We start from the raw sequence: 26524 nt of genomic DNA on the forward strand, positions 1-26524 counted from the left end.
GCGCAGCACAAGCAGGCCCTAAAGAAATATCTGTGGAATGCGTGATTAATGAATGAGAAATGAAAAGCCCTTATGTGTCTGCGCACTGGCGTGTGGCTCTCCTAATGTCTTTGTGCTTATATTCCTATTTCTCTGGGTTGGCTACGGCTCTTTACTTTTAGACTGTGCGTTTGCCTGTGCACATGTGTGTTTGAGCGTATGAAGGACTCCCGGGCTGTGCACAGTGCGCTTCTGAATATGAGCTCGTGTGTTCCACCGCCTGCGGATCTGTGTCCTCCAGTTGTGTGCAGATGCGTCTGGACCGTTCGGCCCGGGGTCAGGTTCCTCGAAGAGACCGCCTCGCCCCAGCAGGGGGCACCAGAGAGCCGTGCGCCTGCGTCTCGGGGGCCGAAATGGAGAATTCTTGGCGGGTAGCGTTAGGGACCCAGGAGACCGAGAATCTGGTGGAAAGAAGTGGAGACCTCTCTAGACCAACAGAGTCCTGTAAAGTTGTGCGATGCCGCTGCGATGTCTGTGGTTTGTCCTCCACTCCTCCCCTAGGACGCCGATTCCAGAGCAGAAGCATCGGGCTGGGGCTGGGAGGGGGCCTGGTGGCCAAGCTGGGCTCTTAGGAAAGGAGACCCCTACGGAATGCCCTCATTCCACTCACCGGGAACTCCCTCCCTTCCCAGTTCCCAGATCTCTCAACCCCAAAGCATCTCAAACTCCTCTGTGCTTAGAGATCCTCCCGTGGCTGCCCTCCCCTTGGCCCTTCCCAGCCGTGGAGCTGGCTGCTTTCTCCTCCTGGACGGTACCACCCGGGGTAACAAAGGCGGGAGCCCAGCGCGCCCCTTCCCGGCCGGCTGCGGGCTGCGACAGCTGGCCTAGCCCCGCTGTGTGCTGGGGGCGGCCCGGGCAGGGGCTCCAGGCGGCTCTGAGAAGCGGCTCCCAGCGCCCAGCTCCGGGTTTTGTAGGTGGGGAGAGGCGCACGTCGCGCCCCCACCCCAGCATTCAGTAGTCCATCGAGAACTCCCAATTTCGGGAATCCAGGGGTTAGCTTCTGGATGTGGGATTAACAGGGAAAGAACCCGGGGATTTTGTGCTTTTGGACTCCCGGGCCCACCACCTGCCCCCGCGTCCCCCCTCCCCATACTCACACGCAGACACACACAGGCACTCTCACGGCGCCCCCGCATCGCGGCCATCCCCGGCCCAGGGGCAGGTCCTCGCCCGGCCGCGCCCGCAGCCCGCCGCCCCCTCGGCAGCGCGGGCCCCAAGCCGCGCGTGTGTGACGGCTGGGGCGCGGTGGCCGGTCCCTGCCCTGCCCCCAAGCCGGGTCCGCGCCGCGGGCATCTCACCCGGCGAGGGGTGTGCGTGCGCGCCGGGGGCCTGAGGGCTGGGGGCGGGCTGGGGGAGGAGACGTCAGGAGGGGCGGGGAGGGAGGGGGCGGGGAGGGCCCGGAGGAGCGGAGAGCGGAAGGGCCCCGGAGGGCGCGAGCTGGGCGAGCGGCGGCACCGGGCGGGGGCGGGGAGGGCGGGGGCCGCGGCTGGGGGCCGAGGGCGCGGGAGAGCGCGGGGCGGGGACGTGAGTTTGTCGCGCGGGGTGCGCGCGTGCGAGTGTGTGCGCGCGTGTGCACGCGCGTGTGCAGGGCCGGGGGCGGGCTCCGGCCCCGCTCCCCCCTCCCGCCCGCGCCCCGCTCCGTCGCCGCCTCGGAGCCCCGGCGCGGCGGGCGGCGGGCAGCATGCTGAGCCTCCTCGTCTGGATCCTCACCCTCTCCGACACTTTCTCCCAAGGTAAGCCCCGCCGCCTGCTCTCGGCGCCTCGCCGGGCAGCCCCCCCCCGACCCCGGGCGCGGGCCCGACTTTCCCGCGGATGCGCCCAACTTGTCCCCGGCCGCGAGCGCTGGGGTCGGGCCGTCGCGGGACCCGAACGCGCACGCGGCGCCCTCCGAGCGAGCCTCGGGCGCCCTCCCGGCCTCTGCCCGCCGAGGCCGGGGGTCCGCACGCCCGGGCCCTGCGCGAGGGGGGCGGAGGGGGTGACGAGGGCTGGAGGAGGGTGGGACCTCAGATTTGGGGTGGGACCCGGCTCCCGAAGATGCCACGAAGGGAATCCCGACTCCAGCCTAGCCCCTGGTTGGGGGGGTGGGGCGCTCCAGCCTGTCTGGGCCGCCCCCTCTGGAAACGGGGAGGGGGCTGCCTGGGGGCCTCTGGCGGGACCCCTGCTCGCGGAGGCGCCGGCTGGGGAGCGGACTTCCACAGGCAGCTTCGGGCCGGCTGGATATTCAGGGGGGCACTTGGAGGGGGGCTTCACATCCCACTTGGGGGCGGGAAAGTGTGGACGTCGGGGCGTATGTGGAACTGGCAGGGGAGAAGCTGGGAAATGAGGGAGAGGTTGAGAGAGGTGAGGACGTTAGTGTATCCTGAGGCTGGGGCTTGGGGGGGAGCTGAGGAAACAGAGGGCCCAGGCTTCAGCCAGCCCTGGGCTCTGTGGGTGTGCATTCTGGCCTCCTGAGTCTCACTCCAAGGAAGAGTTAATCCTGCCGAGCTAGCCGCCCCCTTCCAAAAATGGAGCTGACACACAAACACCAAAAAACAGTCACAGACACCGAGACAGACGACTCACCTACTGAGACAGATATACCCACAAGCATCCCCCAAACGGAGACAGACACATACACACAAAGGCATTGACACCCGGAGGAACACAGGTTCCTCCCCCACGTCGGCTTGCACGTTCACGCACCCAAACACATCAAAACTCACCCAGACACAGTGCATGTATGCGGGCGGGCATTTACAAGGACGCAACACACACACTGAAACCCTTCTACAGAGACCAACCCTCCAGCAAACAAAGAAACTTGAACAGACGTTCATACAGGCAGACACCTACGGAGGTGGACAGACTACATCATGGAGGAGGTGGTCCCCTTTTGGGTGGAGCGGAATCTGGGTGGAGGGAAGTCCACTTGGGGTAGAACACCCTCAGGTATTGCCCTGTTCTTAGTTCCCTTCCTGGGCTGCGGTGTGTGTGTGTGTGTTTAGGGGTGGGGTGTTGTGCTCGACACCTCCTCTCCTTACCAGGCCCCTCCCCAGCTCCCAAGGCAAAGCCTGGCTGAGTTGGTGGGGGGCTGGTCTGGATCTTTCCTGTAAAGTCACCCATGCCCCCCAACACAGATCTGGGAAGGGCGCGCATCCCCAGTGTGAGCGGGGTGAGAGGCGGTGCTGGGGAAGGAGGCCTGGCCCTGGGGTTGGCAGGACAAGCAGCCGCTTGGCAGAAAGTTGGGAAGAGGACGCAAGTTCTGACTTTGTTCAGCTGCCTGCTAGGGGGGTGAGGGGGGGCTGCTGGGTCAGTAGCAGCGTGTGTTGGGGGCAAGCTTATGTCTGCCCCTTTCCTGCAGCCCCAGCATGTCAGCAATATGGAACAAAATGAGCTTCAAGGAACAAAAGCTGCAGTTAGCAAACAGGAGAGACATGTGGATTGAATCGGGAACAGAATCGGTCAGAAAGAGAGGAGTGTGCTGTGTGCCTTCCTCCCTTTGGGAAGGGGGAGGGGGAGGGTCGAGGGTCGGGTCAGTCAAGCTCCCACCTCCTTGCCCTCCAGGAGGCTGAAAGCAAGACCCGAGACCCTAAGGAGTGTGCGAGTATTTGGGTGGGGGAGGGGTGCCAAAGGAAAGGAAGGGGGAAAATGGACAGGGAGGGAAGAGGAAGTCCAGCCTAGGTTCCTGGGAGGGACTGGGGAGCCGACAGGGAGGGAAGGAGCAGGGACCAAGGATGGAGACTGGGACACTCACAGGGTAGGTGACCTTCCTTGGCCTCCATCCTTAAAAAGAAAGAGTTCCAGGCCAGGGACTGGGGTAGTGGGAGACGAAATAGGGGAGGGGGTATGGTGGGGGGGGTGGGGGGGGAGGCTGGTGGTGGGGAAGAGGGAAGAAGGTGGCAGAAGGCAGTCAAATTGAGGGGGGGCAGAGAGGAGGGGGGGAAGGAGAGATTCAGCCCAGGCAGAGAAATAAAAATTGCATTTTAAAGAATTTCAATGGGCTTCATCAATCTTCATTTTTCACTAAATAATTTTCTGTATCTTATCTAAATGAAAACCATTATCCTTCCCCCCGTTTCCATCATGCGCCGGCTCCTCAGACTGATTGCGCTGAAAATTGAAATATTTATTCATTTTCTGGGAGATTTTTTCGCTCCCCAGTCTCTGGGAGGAGAAATTGAAAAAGAAAGATTATAGCTAATCAGAGCAATGTGGGATGACAGGCTGGCTCGGGGCGGGAGCTGCCTCTGGGGGATGGAGGTGGGGGTAGGAGAAAAATCTGTCCCTCCAGCCCCCAGCGGTCCCCAGGTACCCCTGCCATGGCTTAGCAGGGGGCTGAGGAGCCAAGGGAAGAGCCAAGAGCCTCCTAAATCCCCAGGATTGGACGGCCTGAGTACAGCTCCGTCCTGGCAGAGAACGGGAGTGTGGAAGGATCGTAGTTGGGATCTGCTCTCCCCTCCCCGCTGCACACGGGCTGCAGATGCCCCACCTGTGTCTGCCCAGCCCAGAGCAGGCCTTGAGGCTGGGGAAGAGGCTGGGGAGACATGGCAGAAATCAGGACGCCAGGTCCCCCTCTGACCTTGATTGGGCTCTACTTCCACTCAGAGCTAAAGGGAGCCTGTGAACCCATGCTCCGCGCCTGGCATTGCTCCTGGACCTCAGAGAGTCTCGGATCAGAAGGAGGAGGCGTGGAGGCCTTCGCTCCCACCTTATGCTGGTTACCAGGCCCCTGGCTTGTGGTTGTCTTGCTCTGCCTGGTTCTCTGGTGGGGCAGGGACCAGGAAGCCAGCACTGGCCGGCTCTCACCCTTTGCCACGAGAGCCCGGTGCTCTGACGGAAGCTCCTCTGGCCTTTGTACCCTTGGGGACCAGGTCTTAATTTCTCCTCCATCCCCTCAGCCTCTGATGCCAGTGCTGCCCACTCGGTGAGTGCCCTTGACTCTGATCAGTTGATTGGTTTGATGCAAGTGCTAGAGTGTGGGAAAGGCACGGTCTACCTCCGAGGCCCCAGGCTAGTCGCTCCCTGGTTACACCCCCTTGGCCCCTTGGTAGACGTGTCATGTCAGCTTGAGCAAGGTGTGCACCTTCGCCGGGCCTCACTCTGCTCGCCTGTGCAGCGAGGACAGAAATCGCACCTCCCAGGGCTGGGATGGCAATGCATTGTGCTGCGTGCGCCTAGTGCATGGACCAGTGTCTGGCACAGGGAGCAGGGCTCAGCAACGCTTGCCATCAGGACCTGGTGGCTGCACGTGGAGGGGCGGCAGGTGGGTCGTCCGTGTCTCCTCGCAGCTCTTCTTTATGCTTCTCTGTCTTCTCACTCCAGCTGCTCCGATTCTTGTCCTGGCCTTCCGCCTCCTCGGGGACCTCTCCTGGAGAGGACTGGGTCTCGGCAGGCCCAGGAGGGGACACTGAGCAGCCCCTGCGGGCTGGAGATCTCGGAAGCTCTGGGGCTGGGAAGAAAGCAGAGTGGAAGAAGCTGGCACTCCAGGGAGAAGGATCCGGGGCTCTTGCGGGCAGTGAGGAGGGGACACTAGCCTGAGGTGGCCGCATTTCTGAGGCTGGAAATAACACAGATCATATGTGGTGCCCTCGTGCTAACTACTTCATATGCATTCTCTAGTTTAATCTGTGCAACAAGCCCTGAGATCAGCTCTGTAATTGTCCCCCTTCATGGATGGGGAATTGAGTTTTAGACAGGTTAAAGATCTTGCTGGTAGTTGTGGGAGCCGACTGACCTCAAGCCTGTACGTACGAACCCCTCCCCTGCCCTGTCCAGGGACCCCACAAGCCCCCAGGGACTGATGCTGGACTGGGACAGATCTTTCCCGGTCCAGAGTGGAAGGGGACTAGGGAGAAAAGGGAGTGAGCATCCCATAAAGGTAAACGCATTCCCATTTTAAAAACAATCCTTTATTTCGAAATTCTGTCTTTCCACATTTTTTAGTATCGGATGGTTTTTCTTGGATGATGTGATGGTGCTCAGAAGTGGCTTTTTTTTTTTAAAGGACTTTACTTGGCAGATGAAAAGGGTTGCAGGCCTGTGTTTGTTTCCGATTTTGAACACGGCCTTACAGGTCTGTGGACCACACATCTGGGAACTCCACACCAGGCGGACTCCTGGAGGGGCCAGGGTCACACAGAGGCAAGGCGCGAGCATGGGGCGGCCGGTCACTTCCAAGCCAGGCCCTTCCTGGCAGACACAGAGGCTGGGGGCTCAGGGGCCGGATCTAGTGGGTTTTGAGATGCCCTCGCTGCCAAGCATGGGTGAGGAGCGCTTGTGGGAGCGCATCAAAATTCCTTCATATTGAAGTCCTACTGTGTGCTTTTCATATTATCCCTTATTCCTTATAATGGCCTTGTGAAGTAAATCCTTCCCCCTCATTTTATAGATAAGGAAACCAAAGCTGAGTTTAATTAACTCGTTCAAGGCCATACCTGGGGTGTTAGATCCCAGATTAAACCTCTCTTTGTGCGGCTACAGAGCCCACACTCTGCCAGGCACCTCCGGGACGGGCGCACGCACGTGGGTCGGGCCTCCCTTGGAGCTGAGGCAGCCTCGGAGGGGAGAGCGGTCTTCCTCTCCTCCTCCCCACGCTGGGGGGCAGGCTGCTCCTGGTGCCTGGCCCTTGTCCGTCTCCTTGCCCCGCTTTGATGGCTCTCTTGTTTTATTCAGAGTGGGTGGGAGCTGTGCATCCTGCCCCTGTCTGTGAGCAGAAGGAGGTTTGCAATGCGTCAGCCCCCTTTCTTCTACCCGTAGTTTCTAACTGTGTATTTGTGTGGTGCCCTGCATTTCAACATTCTCACATGTACCATCTCATTTAATAGAGATAGATGACCATCCTATGATGCAGGCTGGATAGTTACGATTTCTCCATTTAGTAGATGAGAAAACAGCATAAGAGCTTAAATGACTTGCGAAGGGTAGTACTTGGACTGGAGGGAAGAGCTGGGGGCCAGTGCCTTAATCTCTCTGATTTCTGGGGGCTGTTTCCCCGTGGAGGACAGGGAACTCCCTCTCCATGCATCCAGAGCTGAGAGAGCCATGGCCCTTCTGACCTCCGAGCTCCCGCCTGGTTTCTTCCCGGCACCTTCAGGCCATCTTCCTAGGCAGGCTGTGGGAGGAGGCTCTGGCCCGGAGAGGGCTGGGCGTGTGGGGCTGGGTGGTCAGCGGTGGAGGAGAAACACCGGCCATGTTTTTGATCCTGAAATGTGAGGCCAGGGAAAGGCAGTCTCGGGGATCGGGAGAGAATGGGCTCACTTCAAGGGAGGGAGAAGATCATTTGTTTTTGTGGAGGATGCACTTTGTGTTTCGTACGTATTAGTAACTAACTTAATACTGACAGTCATCTGTGAAAGGCAGGAGTCACTATCCTCATTTTATAGACGGACAAAGAAGACTCAAAGAAGATAAGCAGCTTGTCAGAGATGAAGCAGCCAGGAAGTGACAGAGCCAGGGCTGGAACGCAGGTGCGGTGGGGATGGGGAATGATTCTCAGAAGAAAGCCCCGCTGGACCAGCATTTCCCCTCTTCTGCTGCCGCATGGAAGTCTGTGGACACAGGCCCCGTGCACCGCGTATGTGCCCGCCTGCACACTCACCCCACCCGCACGCTCACCCCACCTGCACGCATGCACACTCACCCTGCCTGCACGCACGTACACTCATCCCGCTGATGCACGTGAGTGCATCCCGTCCGCACACTCATCCCGCCTGCACGCTCACCCCGCCTGCACTCACCCCGCCTCATGCGTGCATGCTCACCCCACCAACACGTGCGCACACTCATCCTGCTGATGCACGCAACTGTATCCCATCTGCATACTCACCCCGCCTGTACGTGTGCACGCTCACCCCGCCTGCATGCACGCACACTCACCCCGCCTGCACGCTCACCCCACCTCATGCGCGCACACTCACCCCGCCTGCACGCTCACCCCACCTCATGCGCGCACACTCACCCCGCCTGCACGCTCACCCCGCCTCATGCGTGCGCACTCATCCCACCTGCACGCTCACCCCGCCTGCACGCACACACACTCACCCCACCTGCACGCTCACCCCGCCTCATGCGCTCACACTCACCCCGCCTGCACGCTCACCCCGCCTCATGCGCGCACACTCATCCCGCCTGCACGCTCACCCCCCCTGCACGCACACTCACCCTGCCTGCATGCTCATCCCGCCTGCACGCGCGCACACTCACCCCGCCTGCACACTCACCCCGCCTCATGCGCGCACACTCACCCCGCCCTCACGTGCACACGCTCACCCTACGTGCTCGTGCACTTGTCACAGACCCACTTCTCGCCCCCAGACATGCACGGACACAGTATCTCCATGTGCGCCCCGGCGCATCCATCCCGCAGAGCATGGGTGTGCGGCGCTGCCAGGCCACGTGTCTGGGGAGCACGCCACTTCCAGCCAGGGCGCCGTCCTGCGTCTTGAGGGCAGCTTCTCTTGCGTGCTCTGTATCCCCTGTGATGGATGCACACACCGCGAGCAGGGCTACGCGAGTCAGAACTCGGTGGCTCCCCGGCTGTGACTCGGGCCCCTCCCCCCTGCAGCCCCCAGCCCTCACACCTGCCTGCCTCACAGACCCCGAGCCTGGCTTAGGCCGCTCTGGCTCCAGGACCCTGTGGACACCACGTTTTGTGCCTTCTCCCATCCTGCTCTCTCCCTCCATCAGCTCCTGGAGCTCCCAGTTCCTCCCTCCCTCCACATTTAATTTCTCCAGCAACTTTTATTAACCTCCGTAGTCTCCGGGGGCTGATGCCTCATTCCTCTCTGCCCTCCTTGAACCCATTTAACAAAATTGGGATCGCATTGAAATAAATGGGCCTTGCAGCCAACCACCCTCCTCAGAATGAAGGCTCTTAAATCCAGGGGTGGAAATCTCTAGCACTCCCTAGCAAATTCCCTTAGCTGGTGCTGGGGCTTCATCGGGGGCGGGGGGTTCTCCCAGAAGGCAACACAGCTTGGGTTTTGAGACAGAGAAGGCACAGCAGGAGCCCGAGTCAGGTGCCCTGTGCCTGTGGGGCTGTCACCCCCCCCCCCAGGCCAGGTGAGGGATGTAGATCCTTCTGGACCGGGCTGTGGGATGCTTTTCTTCTCTGCTCCATATTTCCTTCTGAAGCAGTGTGAGGAGCACATCCTGGCAGGAAGGCATGTGGAAGGAGCAGGCACTCTGTCCCTTCACTCAGTGGAAATGTGTTGTGTGTCTCCTGTGGGCCACAGACCCCTCTGTTGCAAACCAGCCATGATTTAAGTGTCAGTTACTTAGCTTTAGGAGGCCTCCTTCCTCCTCTTCCATAAAATGGGGAGATTTAATTTTTTTTTTTCAAATCCAGCTATATCAAACACATTCTGACAGGTGTTACGCAAAAATTTTGAAAAATGACATGATATTGGGGGTTCCTCCCCTCCAAGAGGCTAAGATGTGCACGCACTGGGATTCCTGGTACCGCTGGGCAGGGCACCGCCGTGCTGGGAGTGAAGTGTCCAGGCCAGGGGAGCCAGCGTGGGCCGAAGAGGCCAGGAAGGGCTCCGTGGAGGAAGTGGGTCTAAGGATGGACAGGATGTGCATGTGGCAGGAAGAGCGAGAGTATTACCAGACCCACCGAACTTCCGGAGCCAAGGTGTGGCTGCTGAATGCAGGGGGTCTGTGGAGACTGGTTGCACGGGGGGGATCTGTGTTGGGGAGAAACAGGCGAGGTGATCCAGAAGAGACTGGGACCAGACCTGGAAGGGCTTGAAAAGCCAGGCCAGAGACTGTCCCATTGGAAGCGTGGACCCAGGGCGTTCCGTTGTTTAAGTATGATCCCTACTTCACTCCTCACCAAAACGTCCCCTTCTCTTACACTTCTCATCTGCTGGGGCAGCTGCAGAGATCTGTGGCCCTTCAGTTAAACAACAAGGTGAAGTAGACAGATAATCAGGGTTTGACCAGGCAGAAGTGAGCAAAAAACCCAGGAGAAATAGCAGTTCTCCGATCTGTGGGCTTAGTTGGGGAGCCTCTGGGATGATGAGCAGAGAGTCCTCAGGTTTAAGACAAAGGTGTGTAGGGCCAGAACTCTGTGGAGTGAGCCCAGAGCAGAGCAGTGTCAGGAGGCCTGAGCCTAGGCCCCTTGTGCCTGTTCCCTGGGAGCCTGCGGTCGGGGGGCTGCCCAGACTCTAGGGAGGCCCTCGGGTTGCATCTGAGGGCCAATCTGGACTTAGTCCCTGCATGGTCACTCCGGGGCTATGGTAGCCGTAGATGTATGTGTGTTTGGGGGCTGGGAGCCTAGAGATTTTTAAACTTCCATAAGCCCGTAAGCTCCTTTTTCAAATGGAAACCTTTGAAGAAGTTTCTCACCAGCGGGGTGGGAGCCTGTGTCCAACTAAGCAAGTGTTCTTGTTTTAATGGCGGGGCTGGGCCTGGCTCTGTCCTAGGCACCGGGGATGGAAAGGTAAGTGAAGTGTGGTCCCTGTGCTTGGGGCACTCTCAGTCCACGGACAAACACAGTGACAGTCCTATAGGATCAAGGTTGTGAGGGAGGAATGTGGAAAATGCTGAGGTCTAACAGTCCGCAGCCCCGGGAGGCCAGCCCGGCCGGGGGAGGGGACCTCCACAGACGGGAGGCTCAGGGGCTGCCGCCGGAGGCTCTGGAATGCAGTGCTGCGCCGTTGAAGATATCCCGGCTCTGGACAATCCCCGATTGTGCCCCCTGCTCCGGATGGAAGGAGCCGAGGAATCCGAAGGAGTGAGCTAAGGTCCCTCCCAAGGATTATGATTTCCAGGAACAAAGGCTGTTTCTCTAAAGCCCACTTTCCCCAAGTCTCCTCACCCCTGTGTCCAGCGTCCTCCTCCCCACCCCCACCCCACCCAACGGGGTTCATCTCTAAATTAACTTTCTCCTTATAATCAGCTTAGCGGAGTTTTTCCCCCTCCTTCCTGAATTCTCCGAGGAACAGCCTGGGGCCCTGCTCACTGCATTACCCAGCATTGTCAAGCCGGGAGGTGCTTTTAACTGCTTCTTCCCATTTGATTCGCTTAACCGGGAGGTTATTAGGAGGAAAGAAGCTGAGATGGGCAGATGGGGGCAGAGAGAGGACCTCGGAGGGAGAGAAGGCATTTTTTGGAGGAGCAGAAACCCAGGGGTGGGCAGTCTGGCGGGTGAAGCCCCTGGGAGAAGTTGAGGGTTTCGCCACCTGGGTGCCCTCATTCTCCAGAAGGACTTTCCTCAGGACCCCTGGGTCTTAATTCCAAGCCCTAAGCAATTGGCCTGCTGCTCTGTGCCTGCAGCCCAGCCTCCCCGCCCTCCCCCTGCCCGCTCTCCCCGCACACCCCTGCGGCCTGGGCGGCCGCCTCAGCTGCTCTGGGCCATGCGGACCCTATGCTCCTGTGTCTGTCACCCCGCACACATCGGGGAAGTCGCCCCTCACCAGGCAGTGGGGGAAGTGGGAATGCAAACTCATTTTAATGTCGGTTTGAACCAAATATAATTAGAAAGGAAAATCTGACTTTGCAAAAAAAAAAAAAAAAAAAAAATCTAATGCATTGCAAAGCCAAGTTGAAATGACTTCTGGATTATCTGCACCACTGCCGTCCTCCATTTATGCAGAAAATTGAGAGCGGGGGCCGCAGAGCCTGTAGCTAGGGGATTTAGTTTGTGCACGTAGCCCTTGGTCTCACTCCAGGGTCAGATCATGCAGACTGGGGCCCTTGCAAAACAACCCTAGAATTGGGTGACCCCTGGAGGGCCCTGGGGCTTCCTTACCAGAAGGTCTGTGGGACGACCACCTGTCTGGTTGCCACCAGGCCGCCTGCCGGGAGCCTCAGTTTTCTGGTCCATGAAATGGGGACAGTAGTAGCTATCTAAGTCGGAGGGGAATGTATATCAAGGAATAGAATCTGGAACACAATAGATATTCAGTAAATCATAGTTATTATTAACATGGCACAGCACCTGCTTCTTACAGCTCTCCTTCCGGGGCAGATCTGAGGGTGAGCAAAGAGAAAGTAACAGTCCAAATACAGACAAGTCTCTGGTACTGGGCCAGGGGAGGTGAACCGTGATGTTGGTAATTCCTGAGGTTGTGGTCTCCGGGGCGCAGTGCGGTGGGAGTTCTGAGGCGGCCGCGGAGCATAGCAGAGAACGCCCTGGTTTGGATTCGTGAGCCTTAGTTTCTGCATCTGCAAAGTGGAGCCGTACCTCTGCTGTAAGCCTGGAAAAGCACTCTGCGCCCAGGGCACCGTAAGCGTGACCCCGCCTTAACCGCTGTCTCTCCAGAAGCTTTCAACTCCGTGTGTCATAGCAACACTTCTCAAACTCCGGCATGCTTAGGAGACACTCGGGGGTCTTGGTGAAGTGCAGATTCTGGGTGAGAAGGTCTGGGGCAGGTGGGGATGCTGCCTTGGCACCGAGCTCCCGGATGCTGCTGGTGCTGCTGGTCCCAGGACCACACTTGGAAGTGTTAGAGGAAGCTCTCCCCCAGGGGAAATAGGCCTTCCACATTCTAATGAGAGGCACCAGAAAATAGAATCCTCATAACTGAATTCACTTTTCGACCTGCTTAGTTGTATAAAGGGGCCTGGATAGGTCGTTGATTCAGGAGCTTCTTCGATATATTTGTTTTAGGGAAGCGGGTTGTGGGCGGGAGTGGGGCAGTGCCTGCCAGCCGGCACTGCCGTCTTCCCGCAGACTGACCCGCCCGGGCCCACCCTGCACCTCGCCAGGCCCCAGCCACCCCCCTCTGCCCTGGTCTTCACCAGGACGGCAGAAAAGCAACCAGCCCGGCCGCTGGTGGGGACCCCTCCCTGCCTGAGCCAGTCGGTCATTCCCACTCCATTTTTTTTTTTTCTTTTATGAAAAAGTCCTCATCATCCAGCTCTTGGTTTGGTGGGGATTTGGCAGAGATCTAGCCAGGACCTTGACCCTGTTGGTTTTGGCTTGAAAATTGGGTCATGAGCAAATGGTGTGATTTGGGAAGAAAGACGGGCCCTAGGCTTTACTGGGGGCTTGGTTTGGGGGGCAGTGAGGACCGTCTCTGGGTAGGTCAGTTTCTCAGCAGACCTAATGGTTGTTCGGCCAACATGGTGAGCTGACCGCTCTTTCCCTCCCGTCTGTATCTGTGGAGAATGGTCCGCAGGCCAGAGAAGGGGACCTCCGCCTTCAGAGCTCTCCTGATGCCCTGGGTGATGCTTGAGCCTCATGTCTAGGGGATCCCATCCAGTAGGGGAAGCAGGAATCCCCATTGATTCTCCTTCATCCTCCGCTCTCCCCCAGAGGACAACACACATTCAGCCATGGCACATGCGCACGGGAATGGGCAAACTGCACACATGAATCCGAGGGGTTTCAGGGTAAATGAAGAAGGTGGAGCTATGTTTCTGGAGCAGAGGACTGGGTTGGGAATGAAAATGGGGGGATGATTAAGAACCTGCACATCTTTGGACTCTACAGGCCAGGGAAGTTCCTGTGGGCATCTATCCCGAACCCTTCCTGCTCCCGCGTAGAAAGCTGTCTCATTAGGGGTTCCAGCGGAATAAACGTCCAGGGTTCTCTATGTGTGGGTAAATGACGTCTTCCCCGGTATGTTCATCTTCTCACTTGGAGGCAGAGCTCCTGCTGATAGAGAAGCAAGCCCAGGGAGGTCATCGGTGGGAGTGCCTCTAAGGCCCCAGGGAGCCAGAGCAGGTTGTCTCTTCAGGGTCAGATTGTCATTCCAGCAGAGCACCAAGACTGGTCTCCCAGTGTCCCCCAGTTGGGGCCATAGAGCTACCATGCCCTGACTTGTCCAGGGTCCCCCTCCTAGAAGCTCAGAGCAGTGGGGGGCTGGGGGTGTCTGGCGTCCTTCCCACGGGCTCCAGCCTACGGCCTGGGGACCCCTCCTGCCCCCTGCACAGGGACCAGGCTGAGGGAGGCCCAGACAGCGGCTGCCCGGGGGGGGGTGTGGAGGAGAAGGCAAAGGGAGGCCGGCCCCCCAGGGAGGACCTGTTCCAGCTTCAGGGCAGGAGTAGTTCCCTCTTGGCATCACACAGGGGTGTCCTCAGCCCAGCCTTGCCCTGGGGGATCCCCAGGGACCTCCGTGTGGGCAGAGAAGGAAGGATCTCGTGTCTGCCTTTGGAGATCTTCCTGGGCTGCTGGGCCACATTAGATGGACGCAGGCTCGTAGCTCTGAACTTGAACTTGAGGGAGGAAATGTGGTTTCTGCTATGGGATAGGAGAGATAGGCTCCCCATCTTCCTCCAGGTCTACACACATACGAAGATTGCCTAAACGGGGGTTTGAATCCTGTTTGTGCACCTGCACAGGAAGAGACAGAAAGAGATAGGGGTGCTGGAGGGTCCGTTAGGAAGGCTCCCTGGAAGCGCAGTGGGAAGGGGCAAGGGGGACAGGGGCCCCGGTGGGAAGGACTGGCTGCAGGGCGGGATCCCGTGATGAGGCAGGCAGGAGAGATGGGCCCCAGGGGCGGGCAGAGGGCAGGAGAGCGTGGAGGAGCCCGTCCGCGCGAGGCCAGTGGGAGCTCAGAGCTGTGGTGTCGCCTTGTCAGGTGTGACCCCTGCGGCGTTCACACCAGCGGCTGCCGAACTCCCACAGCCCGGGCAGGCCGCCCCTCAGGAGGGGTGGGTACTAGCAGCTCGGGCTCCCACCGGGAGGAGCCGTCGGTGGGCAGCCAGGGCGTCAGGAGGTGGCGTTGGGGGGCAGCGCCCTTTCCAAGCTAGCCGTCCGGCGGCCTGGCGCGGGACCGTGTGTGCGGCCGGTCTGCGGGGGCTGGTGCTGCACCCCTCCCGGCCCCTTCCTCCTGCGGTCCTTCCCTGTCTGTGCGTCTGTCTCTCGGCAGGAGTGAAATGTGCCTGCTCCTGAAGCACTTGGTGCTTGATAATTTGTGGATTATAGCTAACTCTCGATAAAGATTCCCCTAATTGCTGGGCTCACCTCAGGTTCTATCATCAAAGCAAAGCCGCGAGGCCCCCTCTCGCCCTCCTTTCCTTTTTATTATCTCTTAATTAATCACTCTGGCTTTCACACTTAGCAGATAATTACAGTCTCCTGGGCACGCAGCTCATTTTCATAACCTCCTGCTCCAAGCCGGCAGCACAGGGGTGGGGGAAGGGGAGAGAGATGCTGAGGAAGGGGGGCAGTGGGTGGGATGGGGCCCAGGGAGGAGAGACGGGGCCTGGGGCAGCTGTGGGAGCCGGGCACCGCGCCCCGAGGAGGCGCCGCCCCGGTGGGGAGGCCGCAGTGCTCCCTGGGGGAGGCCCACCTGCCCCAGCTGTGCGTGGCTGGTCCCTCAGCCCGCCCTGGTGGCAGGATAGATGCGCGGGTTGCTGGGCAGAAAGCTTGGTGAGGAGCACGAGATGGTCCCAAGGGAAGTCCCTCCGGCCTGTGCTGGGACGAGGGGCCCGTGGGGTGAGAACCTGTGACGGTGATGGGCAAGAGCAGACCAGGGCCACCATCCAGGCGGGACCCAGGTCTTGGCCCTGGAAGTTTACGTTTCGAGGAGGACAGGACACGTACCCTGGGGCTTAGCTCAGTCCCATGGGAATGACCAGGCAATGATGAGCAACAAGGCCTAACCTGTGTCCACACCTGCGGGGTGGCCGCTGTGCGGGATGTCCGTCCTCGGCAGGTGAGAGCCCAGGACAGCCGGGGCTCGGAGAGGCAGAGACGCCGTTCTGGCCCCCTCGCATTCCTGCAGGCCTCAGGCTTTCTTTGAGCTCCGCCCCAGAGAGAAGCAGAGAGGAGTCACGTCCGGAGGGTGGATTTGAGAGGCTCAGCCACCGAGGAGTTGACCCTGCTGTACGGCGTCTGGCCTGGGACTCCTCAGGTCCCGCGGGAGGTGATGGAGCCGGGGAGCATCCCTTTTTCCCTCTCCGTGTTGAACTCCTGACCTGGCCCAATGTGCTTGGTCTTCAGAATGAAATAAATTGGATCCTTCTTTTTTTTTTTTCCCTGCCTTTAACTAGTTGTGAGACCTGGGGGTTGTCATGGAACCTGTCTGAGCCGCTGATTCTTCTTTGGGGAGTGGGAACCTTGAAGAGCTTGCAGGTGGTCTGTGTGAGACCCTGTCCCTGGCCTGGGACGGGGGCTCGAAGTGCTGGCCCGACTCTCACTGCGGCTGCGAGTGTTATTACCACAGCGCAGGAAAGCACCTGGCCTGTGCCCAGGGCAGCCACACGAGACAAGGTGTCTTGTGTACAAAGCTGGTGGGGGGGCCTTTCCTTGACCTTCTACCCTCGGCTCCTTCTGGGGTGTGCTTGGAACCTGACAGCCCAGGCCACTCTGTCCCCGGACGGGTTTTCTTTCCGCAGATCAGTTGTGTGTTCGGGCTGGGGCTGCTTCAGCTCGGGGTCCAGCTCCAGGCAGGGCTGATCCCCCCTCAGGGACCTCTGGGCCTCAGACAGCCACCGGGCCTGCGGCTTGCAGCAGAGCCCGTGGCCTCGAGGGTTACACATGGCACGTCTCACGTGGCTGCCACTTCTGACCCGGCCTCTGGCTTCCGGGGCATTACAGTGGGAACATCTGTGTCCGGAAGGCAAGAGCACTGGCTTGCAGGTCTAGCTGCGGATGTTAGCCCCGTTTGGACCCGGTGACCGGGGCCTGTTTTCTATCGTAAGATGAGAAGGTTGATCTCCGAGATTCTTTCTGGCTGCATGGTTTTCCAACTCTTGGCCATCCTGTGGGAGTTCACAAACAGAGCTGGTTCTTCCTGAGGGGGGCAGGTCCTGGGTCTCCGATCTGGTTGGCGGAGGTACTGGGTTCAGAGGGCCAGAGCTGGGGTACCCCAGGACGGCAGGGTGGAGCTGGGCAGAAGGACACGGTCTGGACTTGGGGCAAGACAGCGGGCGTGACCCCCCACACACCCATGCGCACAGCGTCCGCTGTCCTGGGAGTGGTCTAGCTGCTCTGGGAGGGTGGGGGGCCCCTGGATTGGGCTGGGGGTGTTCCTGGGCTCCTGGGCCTGTGTAAGAGTTTCTCCCTGAAGAAACATCTCTGGCTTCGCCCTGAACTTCAGCTTGGGTCTATGAAAAGATTTTGCAGAGTCTTGTGGGAACATAAACATTTGACAGATTTCTTTCCCTGAAAGCTATTTCTTCTCTTTTCTTTTTCTGGGAACTTTCGCCAGCGAGATCAAGGCCCCTCCGCCCTTCCCTCCTCCCTCCCCTCTGCCCGAGACACCCTCCCCTCCTCCCCTCCCCGCAGTGGAAGCAGACTGGTCTGGTGGGCACTGGGAACCCTCTCAGCAAACCGGGCCAGAGAAAAGAAGTGAAGCAAACAGCTCTCCCAGGAGGAGAAATTATAAGGAGGGAGGGAGAGAGAGGGAAAATAAGCAAATGGCATTAGTGGTGTAAAGTGAATTCCAGACATTTAAAATTCTTTTGGTTTTAATCATCCCAGAGCCCTACCGGAGCTGGGCTGTGGGGGAAGGGAGGAATGAAAACCAGGGCCAGGGACTGGGAGCCCAGGAGCCAGAACACAGGGCCTGCAGCCTCCTGCCCGGCTTCTCCTCACTTCCCTGCTCCGCAGCCCGCCGCACCCGACGCCCCCGCATCCCAGGCCTCGCTGCACCCACTCCTCTGGGGGCCCTTCCTGACTTACCTCCCCTTTATCTCATTTCACAGACTCCACTTAAAGCACTGACCTTTCAGTTTTCCACCAGATTGCAAGTTCCCCAAGGCCCTGGATTATGTTTTGTTAAAAACAAAACAAAAATAACAAATAACAAACCCCAACCTCTTTCATAAGTCAAGCCTGGGCCTCCTCTGCGGCCAGGGTCACGGCCCCCAGAGAAGCTTCTGGGCCTGTTTTCCTCCTCTGTGAAGCAATGTGAAGAGACGGGCTGAGCCTGGGAGAGGCTCCAGAGGCTCAGGGAGGCTGGGAGGCTGGGAGGCTGGGAGGGCCTGGGGGCCTGCTCCGTGCTCCGTGCTCCGTGCGGGAGCTCTGGGCCGAGTCAGGGTCTGCTCTGGGGGCATGGGTCTGACCGCCTCCTCCACATGGGGGCTGGTTGTCGGGAAGCCCCTGGACGCTGGGGTGTTGGAGGGGTGCCAAGCTCGTCCCTTTCCCCGGCCAGGGGACAGGGTGGGTCCGAAGGTGAGGGAGTGAATGGGATCTTGTGCGCCTGGTGAGGGACGCAGGGCTGGAGTGAGCCGGGGAGCAGCAGGAGGGGCAGGAAGGACGCTGCTCTGAGCCTCCTCACCCTCGTCTGGGTCCCTCCAGTGCTCAGCCTCTTTCTCCTTTCTGAGCACCCCCAGCCCAGGCCCCTGATTCTGACTTCTCTATTTTTTCTTTTTAAGTTAGCTCCGTGCCCCTCGTAGGGCTTGAACTCATGACCCCCAAGGTCAAGAGTTGCAGGCTGCACAGACTGAGCCAGCCAGGCGCCCTGAGTTCTCTAGTTCTCAGTGCATCCGGAGCATCTCTTTCCATGCTCCTGACCACTAGCTCTTTCTCCCTCTGTGCCTCCAATTTTGACCCTTGGGTGTTGGGCCCTTTTGTTCCAAACGGATCCCCACCCTCTGTCCCCATTGAGATGACAAACAGCAGGAGCTCGAGGGTACATTGGAGCTAGTCTCAGACGGGGGCCGGGTGTCCTGGGTTTTCGGCTTCACTCTTCATGGGCACATCCTGTGCCCGTTCGGGGTTTATTTGGCTGTAAGACAGTGGGCTGGCGTGAGGTGCCCGAGGCTCCCGGCGGGCTCCTCAGCATCTGGGGTTCAGATGGCTCGGTCCGAGCCCAGGACCCGCTGCGTCCCACCAGCTAGACCACTCCATCTATAGCCTAGTGCGTCCGCCTTGTGGGGGCGGGACAGACCGCATCACGGCACCCGTGTGGACGCTTGGCGAGGTATCTGGGACGCGTTAAGCACACAGTGTTTGTGAGCTCTTATTGTTAAATTGAATCCTAACCTTCTGGGTTTGTAGTCAGGAGACCTGCGTTCGGGTTCCAGCGTCCTTTCTGACTTTCTGTGTGACCTCGCACAAGTCTGTTTCCCTAATGGTAGCCTAGAGCTCAGAAAGCCTGTCGGCCCCTCCTGCTTGGAGTTGTGAGTATAAGTTAATGCAAAGTCCTTGGGGGCAAGGACCTCCTCTGTCTTGGGGAGATGTCTCGGAGATGATTAGATGTCCCCCTGAGCCGTGGTGGCCTGCCCGTCTGTCCGGGACTGGGGCTGGCAAAGGGGCAGCAGGGGACAGTCACCCCGCCAGCCCATCAGCAGGGAGTGGAAGGAGCTCCTGGCTTCCTCTGGAAACATCCAAATCTGCTGCTGTAGGATTGCTGCAAGGCCTGCCACGGCTCGGCCTCGGCGGATACAAGCAGAGCCTGTGGCAGGGTCCCAGGCAGCCCTGCACCCCATGGCCCCTTGCCCCGTAACTGCAGAGACTTCTCCCGTTTGAAAATCGCTGATTTAAACCCACCCTGGAAGTTAGCAGTGAGAACCAGGACTCAGGAGGGAAGGTGACCCACTGCCCTGAGCAGACACTGCAACACGGTTCCTGCCCGCCCCCCCGACACACACCTCCCACTCCACTTCCCCACTGCACAGACCCAGAGGTCCTTGCTGGGAGGGGGTGGTGAGAGCAGGAGCCTGCTGCTCACTGAGGCCAGAGAGGACCGGGGACCCTGCTCCCCAGATGTGCCCTGTCCTCCAGCCTCCCCACCCCTCCGTGCCTGCCCCTGCAGTCCTGGCAGCCTGGGGATTAGGGCCAGCCTGGAGCCCGAAGGTCTGGGGAGGGCTCAGGGAGGAGGCAGGTGGAAGGAGGAAATGAGAGAAGAGGTGATGATAAGGAAGCAGCTGGGTGGAGGGCGCAGGGCAGAGAGGAAGGTGGAGGGGAGGGCGGGGATGAGAGCGAAACCTCATCCATCCCAGAGAGAAAGAGGAGGGAGGAGGGGGAGGGAAGAGAGAGAGAAACCTCAACTTTTATTTAAAATCAGAGAGCAGTTGTACGCCTGGAGTCGTTGCCATGGCAACCACGAAGAAAAGGAGACAGAGGCCCAGGCGAAGCCGTGAAAACCCAACAGGGGTAAATGTTTAAAGCCAGGAACAAAAACCATTCAGAGATAATTAAGTAACAGGCTGCAGGTTCCAGACTCCTGCCCATTGTCGAGTGGGGGGATGGCCGAGACTCCAGCCCCAGCCTGGTCCTCCTCACTCACTGAGGGGCTCGGGGTCCTCCTCAGTCACCGAGGGGCTCGGGGCTCCAGCCCTCCTGCCAGCATCCATCCCTCTGCTGGGGGACCGCCCTTTGCACTCAGTCCAGCCCCCCAGACAGTAGCTGGGCAGGCTTTCTCCCCTGCACTGTGAAGAAAGGGCCATCAGCAAGAAGGGCTTTGGTCAGATCCATGGAAGAACTTCTGGACCCCAAATGCCTCGATGGGTGCCTGAGGTGTGGATGTTCTTCCCTCGGGCGATCTCCAGCATAAAGGGTGCTGAGGTCACTGGCAGGCTGACCTCTGTGCTGACCACCGCCCTCCAGGTCTGAGATGCTGGGGTCCCCAGGCTCTCCCTCCAGCATTGGGGTATCTTGTAGCTGGGAGCTTTGCTGGGGCTACTTACCTGGATGCTACGTAGGGGCCCTTCTGTAGGACTCCATCTTCCTGAGCCTTCGGATGGCCAGGAGCTAAGCTGATATTTGGGGGTTCGGTACTCTGTAGAATTTTTTTTTTAAATGCCAAAGTACTTTTGTATTTTTTAAGGGAGTTTTGCTCAGGTACCTCACCCCAACCCCAGACATCACAATAGCTGGCTGGCCCCTTGCCCCACCTCCTCAGGGCAACAGTCTTGAGTTCTGCCTTCCCTCCCTTCAGATGCTTCCCCAGAAATGGTGAATATCAGAGAAGGTGGCCTTCTTTTCTTCCTCATCTCAAAAAACAACTCTGAACTGGGGACCCAAATAGCTAAGTAGCAAGAATCCTGTCTCATATATGCCGCTATCCCTCCCGCTGTTATGACCCACCTCCAATCTGCGCCTCCACATCTCTAAATTTTATCCTCACACTGAGCCAGACTCTCCGAGAGTGGCCAGCCAAGAATGACCGGCTTTGGCCCCTCCAGGAATTGCTTTCACTGAGCTGAGCATCTGGCTCCGTGCCACCAGCCTACCTGAAGAATATGCTCAGGAGCAACCCTTGAAACTTGTATTTATGGTAGGGATTTTGCCCAGGACATGGCTCAACACCGACCATGTCCTTTCCTGAGGATTCATGGAGAAAGTTCTGTAGCGGTACTTTTCCTAAGCCATCAGTTGGGTTTTATCTTACCAATACTGTAACTTGTGTCACTGATTTTGAAAGTGTCCTCTTTGCACTTGCTGCTCAGGAGCTCAAGGCTAGCCTTCCAGTTGGTCTCTGATGGGCATTCAGGAGCTCCTGGCGAGCATCCAGTCTATTAACTTGACCCCGATCTCTCTTTCCCTGCTTGCCCATTTACCCCCGCCTCACCCAATGCTGACTTTCTTCTCAAAATTGATTGTTTATATCATTGACTGAATGTCTGTGTATGTTGCCCCAAATCTTTTATGGAACAAATAAATCAATTGAGTTAAAATCTATAAAACATACAGCATGGTGCCCGGCAAATAGTAAGTGAGCAGCTACTAAACTGTGAGCTGCTATTCTAAGTAACAAAATATATAAATTGTTGGTAATCTTCCTTTCCGAGGTGCTGTCAAGATGGACCAGGGCTCGGGGCGCCTGGGTGGCTCAGTTGGTTGAGCGACTGCCTTCGGCTCAGGTCATGATCCTGGAGTCCCTGGATCGAGTCCCACATCGGGCTCCCTGCTCAGCAGGGAGTCTGCTTCTCCCTCTGACCCTCCCCCTCTCATGCTCTCTGTCTCCCATTCTCTCTCTCAGATAAATAAATTAAAAAAAACCTTTAAAAAAAGATGGACCAGGGCTCTGGGGAGCTGTTGGAGTCCCCGGGTTAAATCGGTAAATGTCATTTACTCCTAATGGTTGCAGTGGAGGGGAAGGCTCACCGTGGGTAACACCCGGCCACTGCTTTAAAAAAATTTTTTTAACAGTAGAATGAATGATGGTGATAACCATGATGGTAATAATCAGATTTGCCTTGCTCATTAGCGCTGACTTGGACTGCTATTTACATGAGGTCTAATTCCCTGCTTGCACCAAGACTGACAACCGAAACGTTCTGGGTGGCAGAGGGAAGCAGCCTGCCTGGGATTAAGATTTTTCCATGGATAATCTCTAAAGTGAGAAACTGATGGGCCAGTAATTGAGAGCTGATAGCCTTTCTTTGGGTCAGTTGTGTCTAGCCAGACAGGGCAGGAACCGAGTCCAGGGAAGGTAACAGAGTAAGTAAGACAAGAAGTGGTTGGCAAAATGTGAGCTCTGTTTGTGAGCCTTGCACAAGCACATCAGGTGAGATGGGCCCGAGCTTTGTGTCTCTTGTCTGTTCATTCCCAACCAACCTTTCATTTGGTCGTGGAGGAAAGGAAAAACAGCATCAGTAACCCATGACAGCATGTTTTGTTCAACCCTGCATTTATTGAGCATTTACTGAATGCTAGCACTATGAGGTGCTGTGCCTATATGGAGAGGAGGACTCTTTTGCTGCCTCAGAGTGGGCTTCCAGTTCTTTCTCTTCTCTTTAAGTGGGAGAAACTGTTCAGTAGACATGCAGCCCATGATGGGCACCCGAGTGCTCCTAGGGATGTGCATCCTGAGTGCTCCCAGTGATAGGTGACCAAGTCCTTCCAGTCATGGGCATGGCGCCCAAGTGTTCCTGGTGACAGGTGTCCCAAGTCCTCTTGGTGATGGGCACCCAAGTGCTCCCAGTGATGGGTGCCCGAGTCCTCCCAGTGATGGACATGGCGCTCAAGTATTGCTGGTGACAGGTGTCCCAAGTCCTCTTGGTGATGGACACCCAAGTGCTCCCAGTGATGGGTGCCCGAGTGTTCCCAGTGATGGTGCCTAGTGCTCCCAGTGATGGGTTCCTGAGTGCTCCCAGGTGATGGGTGCCCAAGTGCTACTGGGTGATGGGTGCCTGAGTGTTCCCAGTGATGGTGCCAAGTGCTCCCAGTGGTGGGTTTCTGAGTGCTCCCGGGTGATGGGTGCTGAGTGCTCCCAGTGATGGGTTTCCGAGTGCTCCCAGTGATGGGTGCCGAGTGCTCCCAGTGATACGTTTCTAAGTGCTCCCAGGTGATGGGTGCTGAGTGCTCCCAGTGATGGGTTTCTGAGTGCTCCCAGGTGGTGGGTTTCTGCGTGCTCCCAGTGATGGGTTTCCAAGTGCTCCCGGGTGATGGGTGCTGAGTGCTCCCAGTGGTGGGTTTCTGAGTGCTCCCAGTGATGGGTTTCCGAGTGCTCCCAGGTGATGGGTGCCGGGTGCTCCCAGTGGTGGGTTTCCGAGTGCTCCCGGGTGATGGATGCTGAGTGCTCCCAGTGGTGGGTTTCTGAGTGCTCCCAGTGATGGGCTTCTGAGTGCTCCCGGGTGATGGGTGCCGGGTGCTCCCTGTGATGGGTTTCCTAGTGTTCCAGTGATGGGTGTCCTGACTGCTCCCCCTGATGGTCGTCCTAAGTGCCCTGTCACATGCCTCCTTTCCCCTTCCTGCTTCTGCATTTCTCCCAGCCCCTCTTCTGTCTTTTCCTCAAGGTCTTTCTCTTGTTTTCCATTAAAATAAATTTTTGAGAAAGAAAATAGCTCCATGTTGTTTTTTTCTTTTATCCTTCAGGTTTTTTTCTTTTTAAAATTCTTCCCATTTTACTTACAAGGGGGAAAAAAAGAAAGCAGCCTTTCCAATCCCTCAGTTCTTTTGCTCAAAAGACAAAAGATCCTTCAGAACTGGGGGGGGAGGATTCCAGTTAAAAATCTTCATCAGGGTCAAAAACCTGACAGAAAAGCTTTGTTTGAAGGGAATGTGGGGGGGGGGGAGGAGGGAACTGGCAAGTAGCAGCTCTCAACCTCAAAAGGCAAATATCTTGACAGTTGAAGGAAAGTGGAGATAGTGCACATTCCCATGGAAGTATTGGAATAGCTTTGATTTCCTTTTTCACCAGAGTCTCCTTCTGAGGCTCGTGGAATAAATACACTAGGACTGGGGAGGTGCAGGAAGTCCCGTTTTAATTTCGCCCGAGGTCGGAATTACCAAGAGTCAGAGTCAGGAAGATTGCAGAGGAGGCCCTGGCCCCGAAACCTTGAGCCGGGAGAGCTGTGCCCCCGGGCCTGGCCTCCCTGCTCTCCGAGAGAGGGAACCAGAGGCCGGGTGGGAGGGCTGGGCCGGCCGTGGCAGCCAAAGGGTCTGGCGTGGCTGCTGGAACCCCGGGCGAGGCCACAGGGCAGTGTTGCCATGGAACCGGGGTGGGGGGGCGGTGCCCTCCTGGGAACTGAGTGTGTTATGTGGACTGAGGTGGGAAGTGTGGAAACCAGGTAGCAACTGGGTCATCACTTCCCCACGACTTTGGGCAGAAAAGATTCAGAAACGTCCGCTGATCTGAGGAAGAATGAAGACAAAGGGTGGCGTGGGCGTTCATGAAGGGGTTCTAGAATGGGGAAGAAAATGCAGAGCTGGAGGCCCGGATGAGAGGGAAGGAACGCTGGAGTCGAGAGAGAAGTGCAAGAGGGGCCGGGAACCCATCACTCATCATGCACAGAGTCCATAGGAATGGCTGCCCCCGCCCCCCCCGCCCCCGGAGGCTGGCCCGCACCAGAACCATCTGCGGCAAGTGTTTACATCCCAGGCTGCTCGTGCCCTGGCATCTGGTATCCAGCCATCGATTGATGTGCGATGGGGGAGTATGAACGGGTTTTAATATCAGCCTGAACAAAACGTAATTAGGAGGAGAAATCTTCTGTTGCCCAGGCGGCTGCATTAGGAGGTCACATAAGGGTTCATTCAAACAACCTGGGAGCATCTTCCCCATTCCGGTCCCTACTCTCTGGCTTGAACCAAAAAAAACCAGGAGCCCAGATCTTCCACCCTGTGATCTGGAAGTTCCAGCGACCGACAAGCTGCCGGGGAGCAGGTCTGATTCTCAGCCTGCAGAGAGTGGGGCCTGGGACAAGGGCACAGATCAAGTCAGTGCATAATGAGGAACATGTAAGCAAAGGAGAAAGAGGGAGAGAGGGAGGGAGGGAAAGACTGGGCAGGGGTGGGGGAGGGGAGAGAAACAGGCCAGACGGGGAAGGAAGAAAGAGCCCAGGCGCCCTGTGGTAGTGGCTCCTGGGTTGGAAGAAAGGAAAAGAAAGTAAAAAAAGAAAAAAAAAAGAAAGGATTGAATTACCCCGAGACAGATGCAGATGAGGAAGGAGCCACCCGGTGTGTGTCCAGCACTATTACTGGATCCCGGAGGGCAGAGGAAAGGGTGTGGCCCATTTTGGCAGAGGCTCTGGGTGGCTGGCGAGGGGGTGAGGGCAGGGTGGTTGAGGGGCGGCCTTAAGTGTGGACTGTTGGGGCCCCAGGCACGCCCCCGGCCGCAGTGGGCCGGCCCCTGGGAGCCAGCTGGGGTGGAGGGAGGCAGGAGTGGAAACTCCAGGCCTAATTGCTGGGTCTCTCTCAGCTCTTCCAGGGAGCACGGGCAGGAAATTCCTCAGATTCCAGGCCTGTGGGATCATTGCCGAGCGTAACCGCAGAGCAGAGCGAGGAAAGAGGCAGGGAGGGCGGCCTCCTTTCTGTCTTCCTTCCCTGCAGTTTTTAAAGCAGCAGCTAGTGAGAAGGGCCGAAAGGAAGGCCCCAAAGCTCTCAGTCCCTGTAAAGAAAGGCCTGGTCCAGGTGTCCCGGAGAAGGTGGCTCTTGGCGGACTGAGTCTGGGGTCACAGATGGGCAGCTGGGTCTGGGGCAGGGATTTCCCGGGGAGCTATAGCTCCAAGGAATGACCAGCAGGAAGACCTGTGCCAGAGCCTGAACCATGGCTGAGCAGGGGGCATGTGGGAAGGGGTCCTGGGATTTGCCTTGTGTTTCCTTTGGCTTTGGGGGACATGGGCCAGACCTCCCCCCAGTGGGGGTCCACGTGTCCCCTCACTGTCCCCCAAACAGCCCCTGCCTTTTCTCATCTCCATGCTCCCTCAGCTCGGGTAGTTCAGGGTCCCCAGGGACCCCTTTTCCAATCCTTCCTCCTCTGAAACCGGCATTTGCCCTGAGTGCACTTTCAGTGCCTCTCTTTTAAGGTTGTGTCCCCTGCGCCCCCCAAATAAACGATTCTTTCCTTTGGGCTCCCCAAGGAAACAGCCTAAAATTCAACGTGGTCCCTACATTCCATCTTGATCACGGGCTCGTTTACCACGGCCTCTCCCACCAGACTGAACACCCCTGGAGGGGAGGGACTGAGTCTGTCTTCCCTCTGCCCGCACCCCCCCCCACCCAGGACTGCATGTGGCCCAGGGCCTGCCACCCAGTGAGTCCACACAGGCGCACACCACACAGTCACATGCATGCACACGCCACACACAAGCACACACACACACACATGCACATACACCACACACGCACATGTGCGCTTGCATGCACACGCCACACACGTGCGTGCACTCACACACGTGCGCGCACTCACACACGTGCTCACACAGACCACACACA

The 26524-nt window shown here is 58.0% G+C and overlaps 1 protein-coding gene across 1 annotated transcript in view; it reads left to right on the forward strand.

Moving 5' to 3' along the window:
- The first annotated feature begins 1562 nt into the window (after positions 1-1562).
- Positions 1563-26524, forward strand: part of KIRREL1 (kirre like nephrin family adhesion molecule 1) — an 85062-nt gene continuing 60100 nt past the window's right edge. Inside the window, exon 1 of the mRNA XM_035009886.1 lies at positions 1563-1772. Coding sequence (XP_034865777.1) covers positions 1721-1772 — 52 coding nt within the window. The 5' untranslated portion in view covers positions 1563-1720. The remainder of the gene's footprint in view (positions 1773-26524) is intronic.

This window comes from Mirounga leonina, unplaced genomic scaffold, assembly GCF_011800145.1.
Source record: "Mirounga leonina isolate KUSES-001 unplaced genomic scaffold, KU_Mleo_1.0 Mir_154, whole genome shotgun sequence".
In the NCBI taxonomy this organism is placed as follows: Eukaryota; Metazoa; Chordata; class Mammalia; order Carnivora; family Phocidae; genus Mirounga; species Mirounga leonina.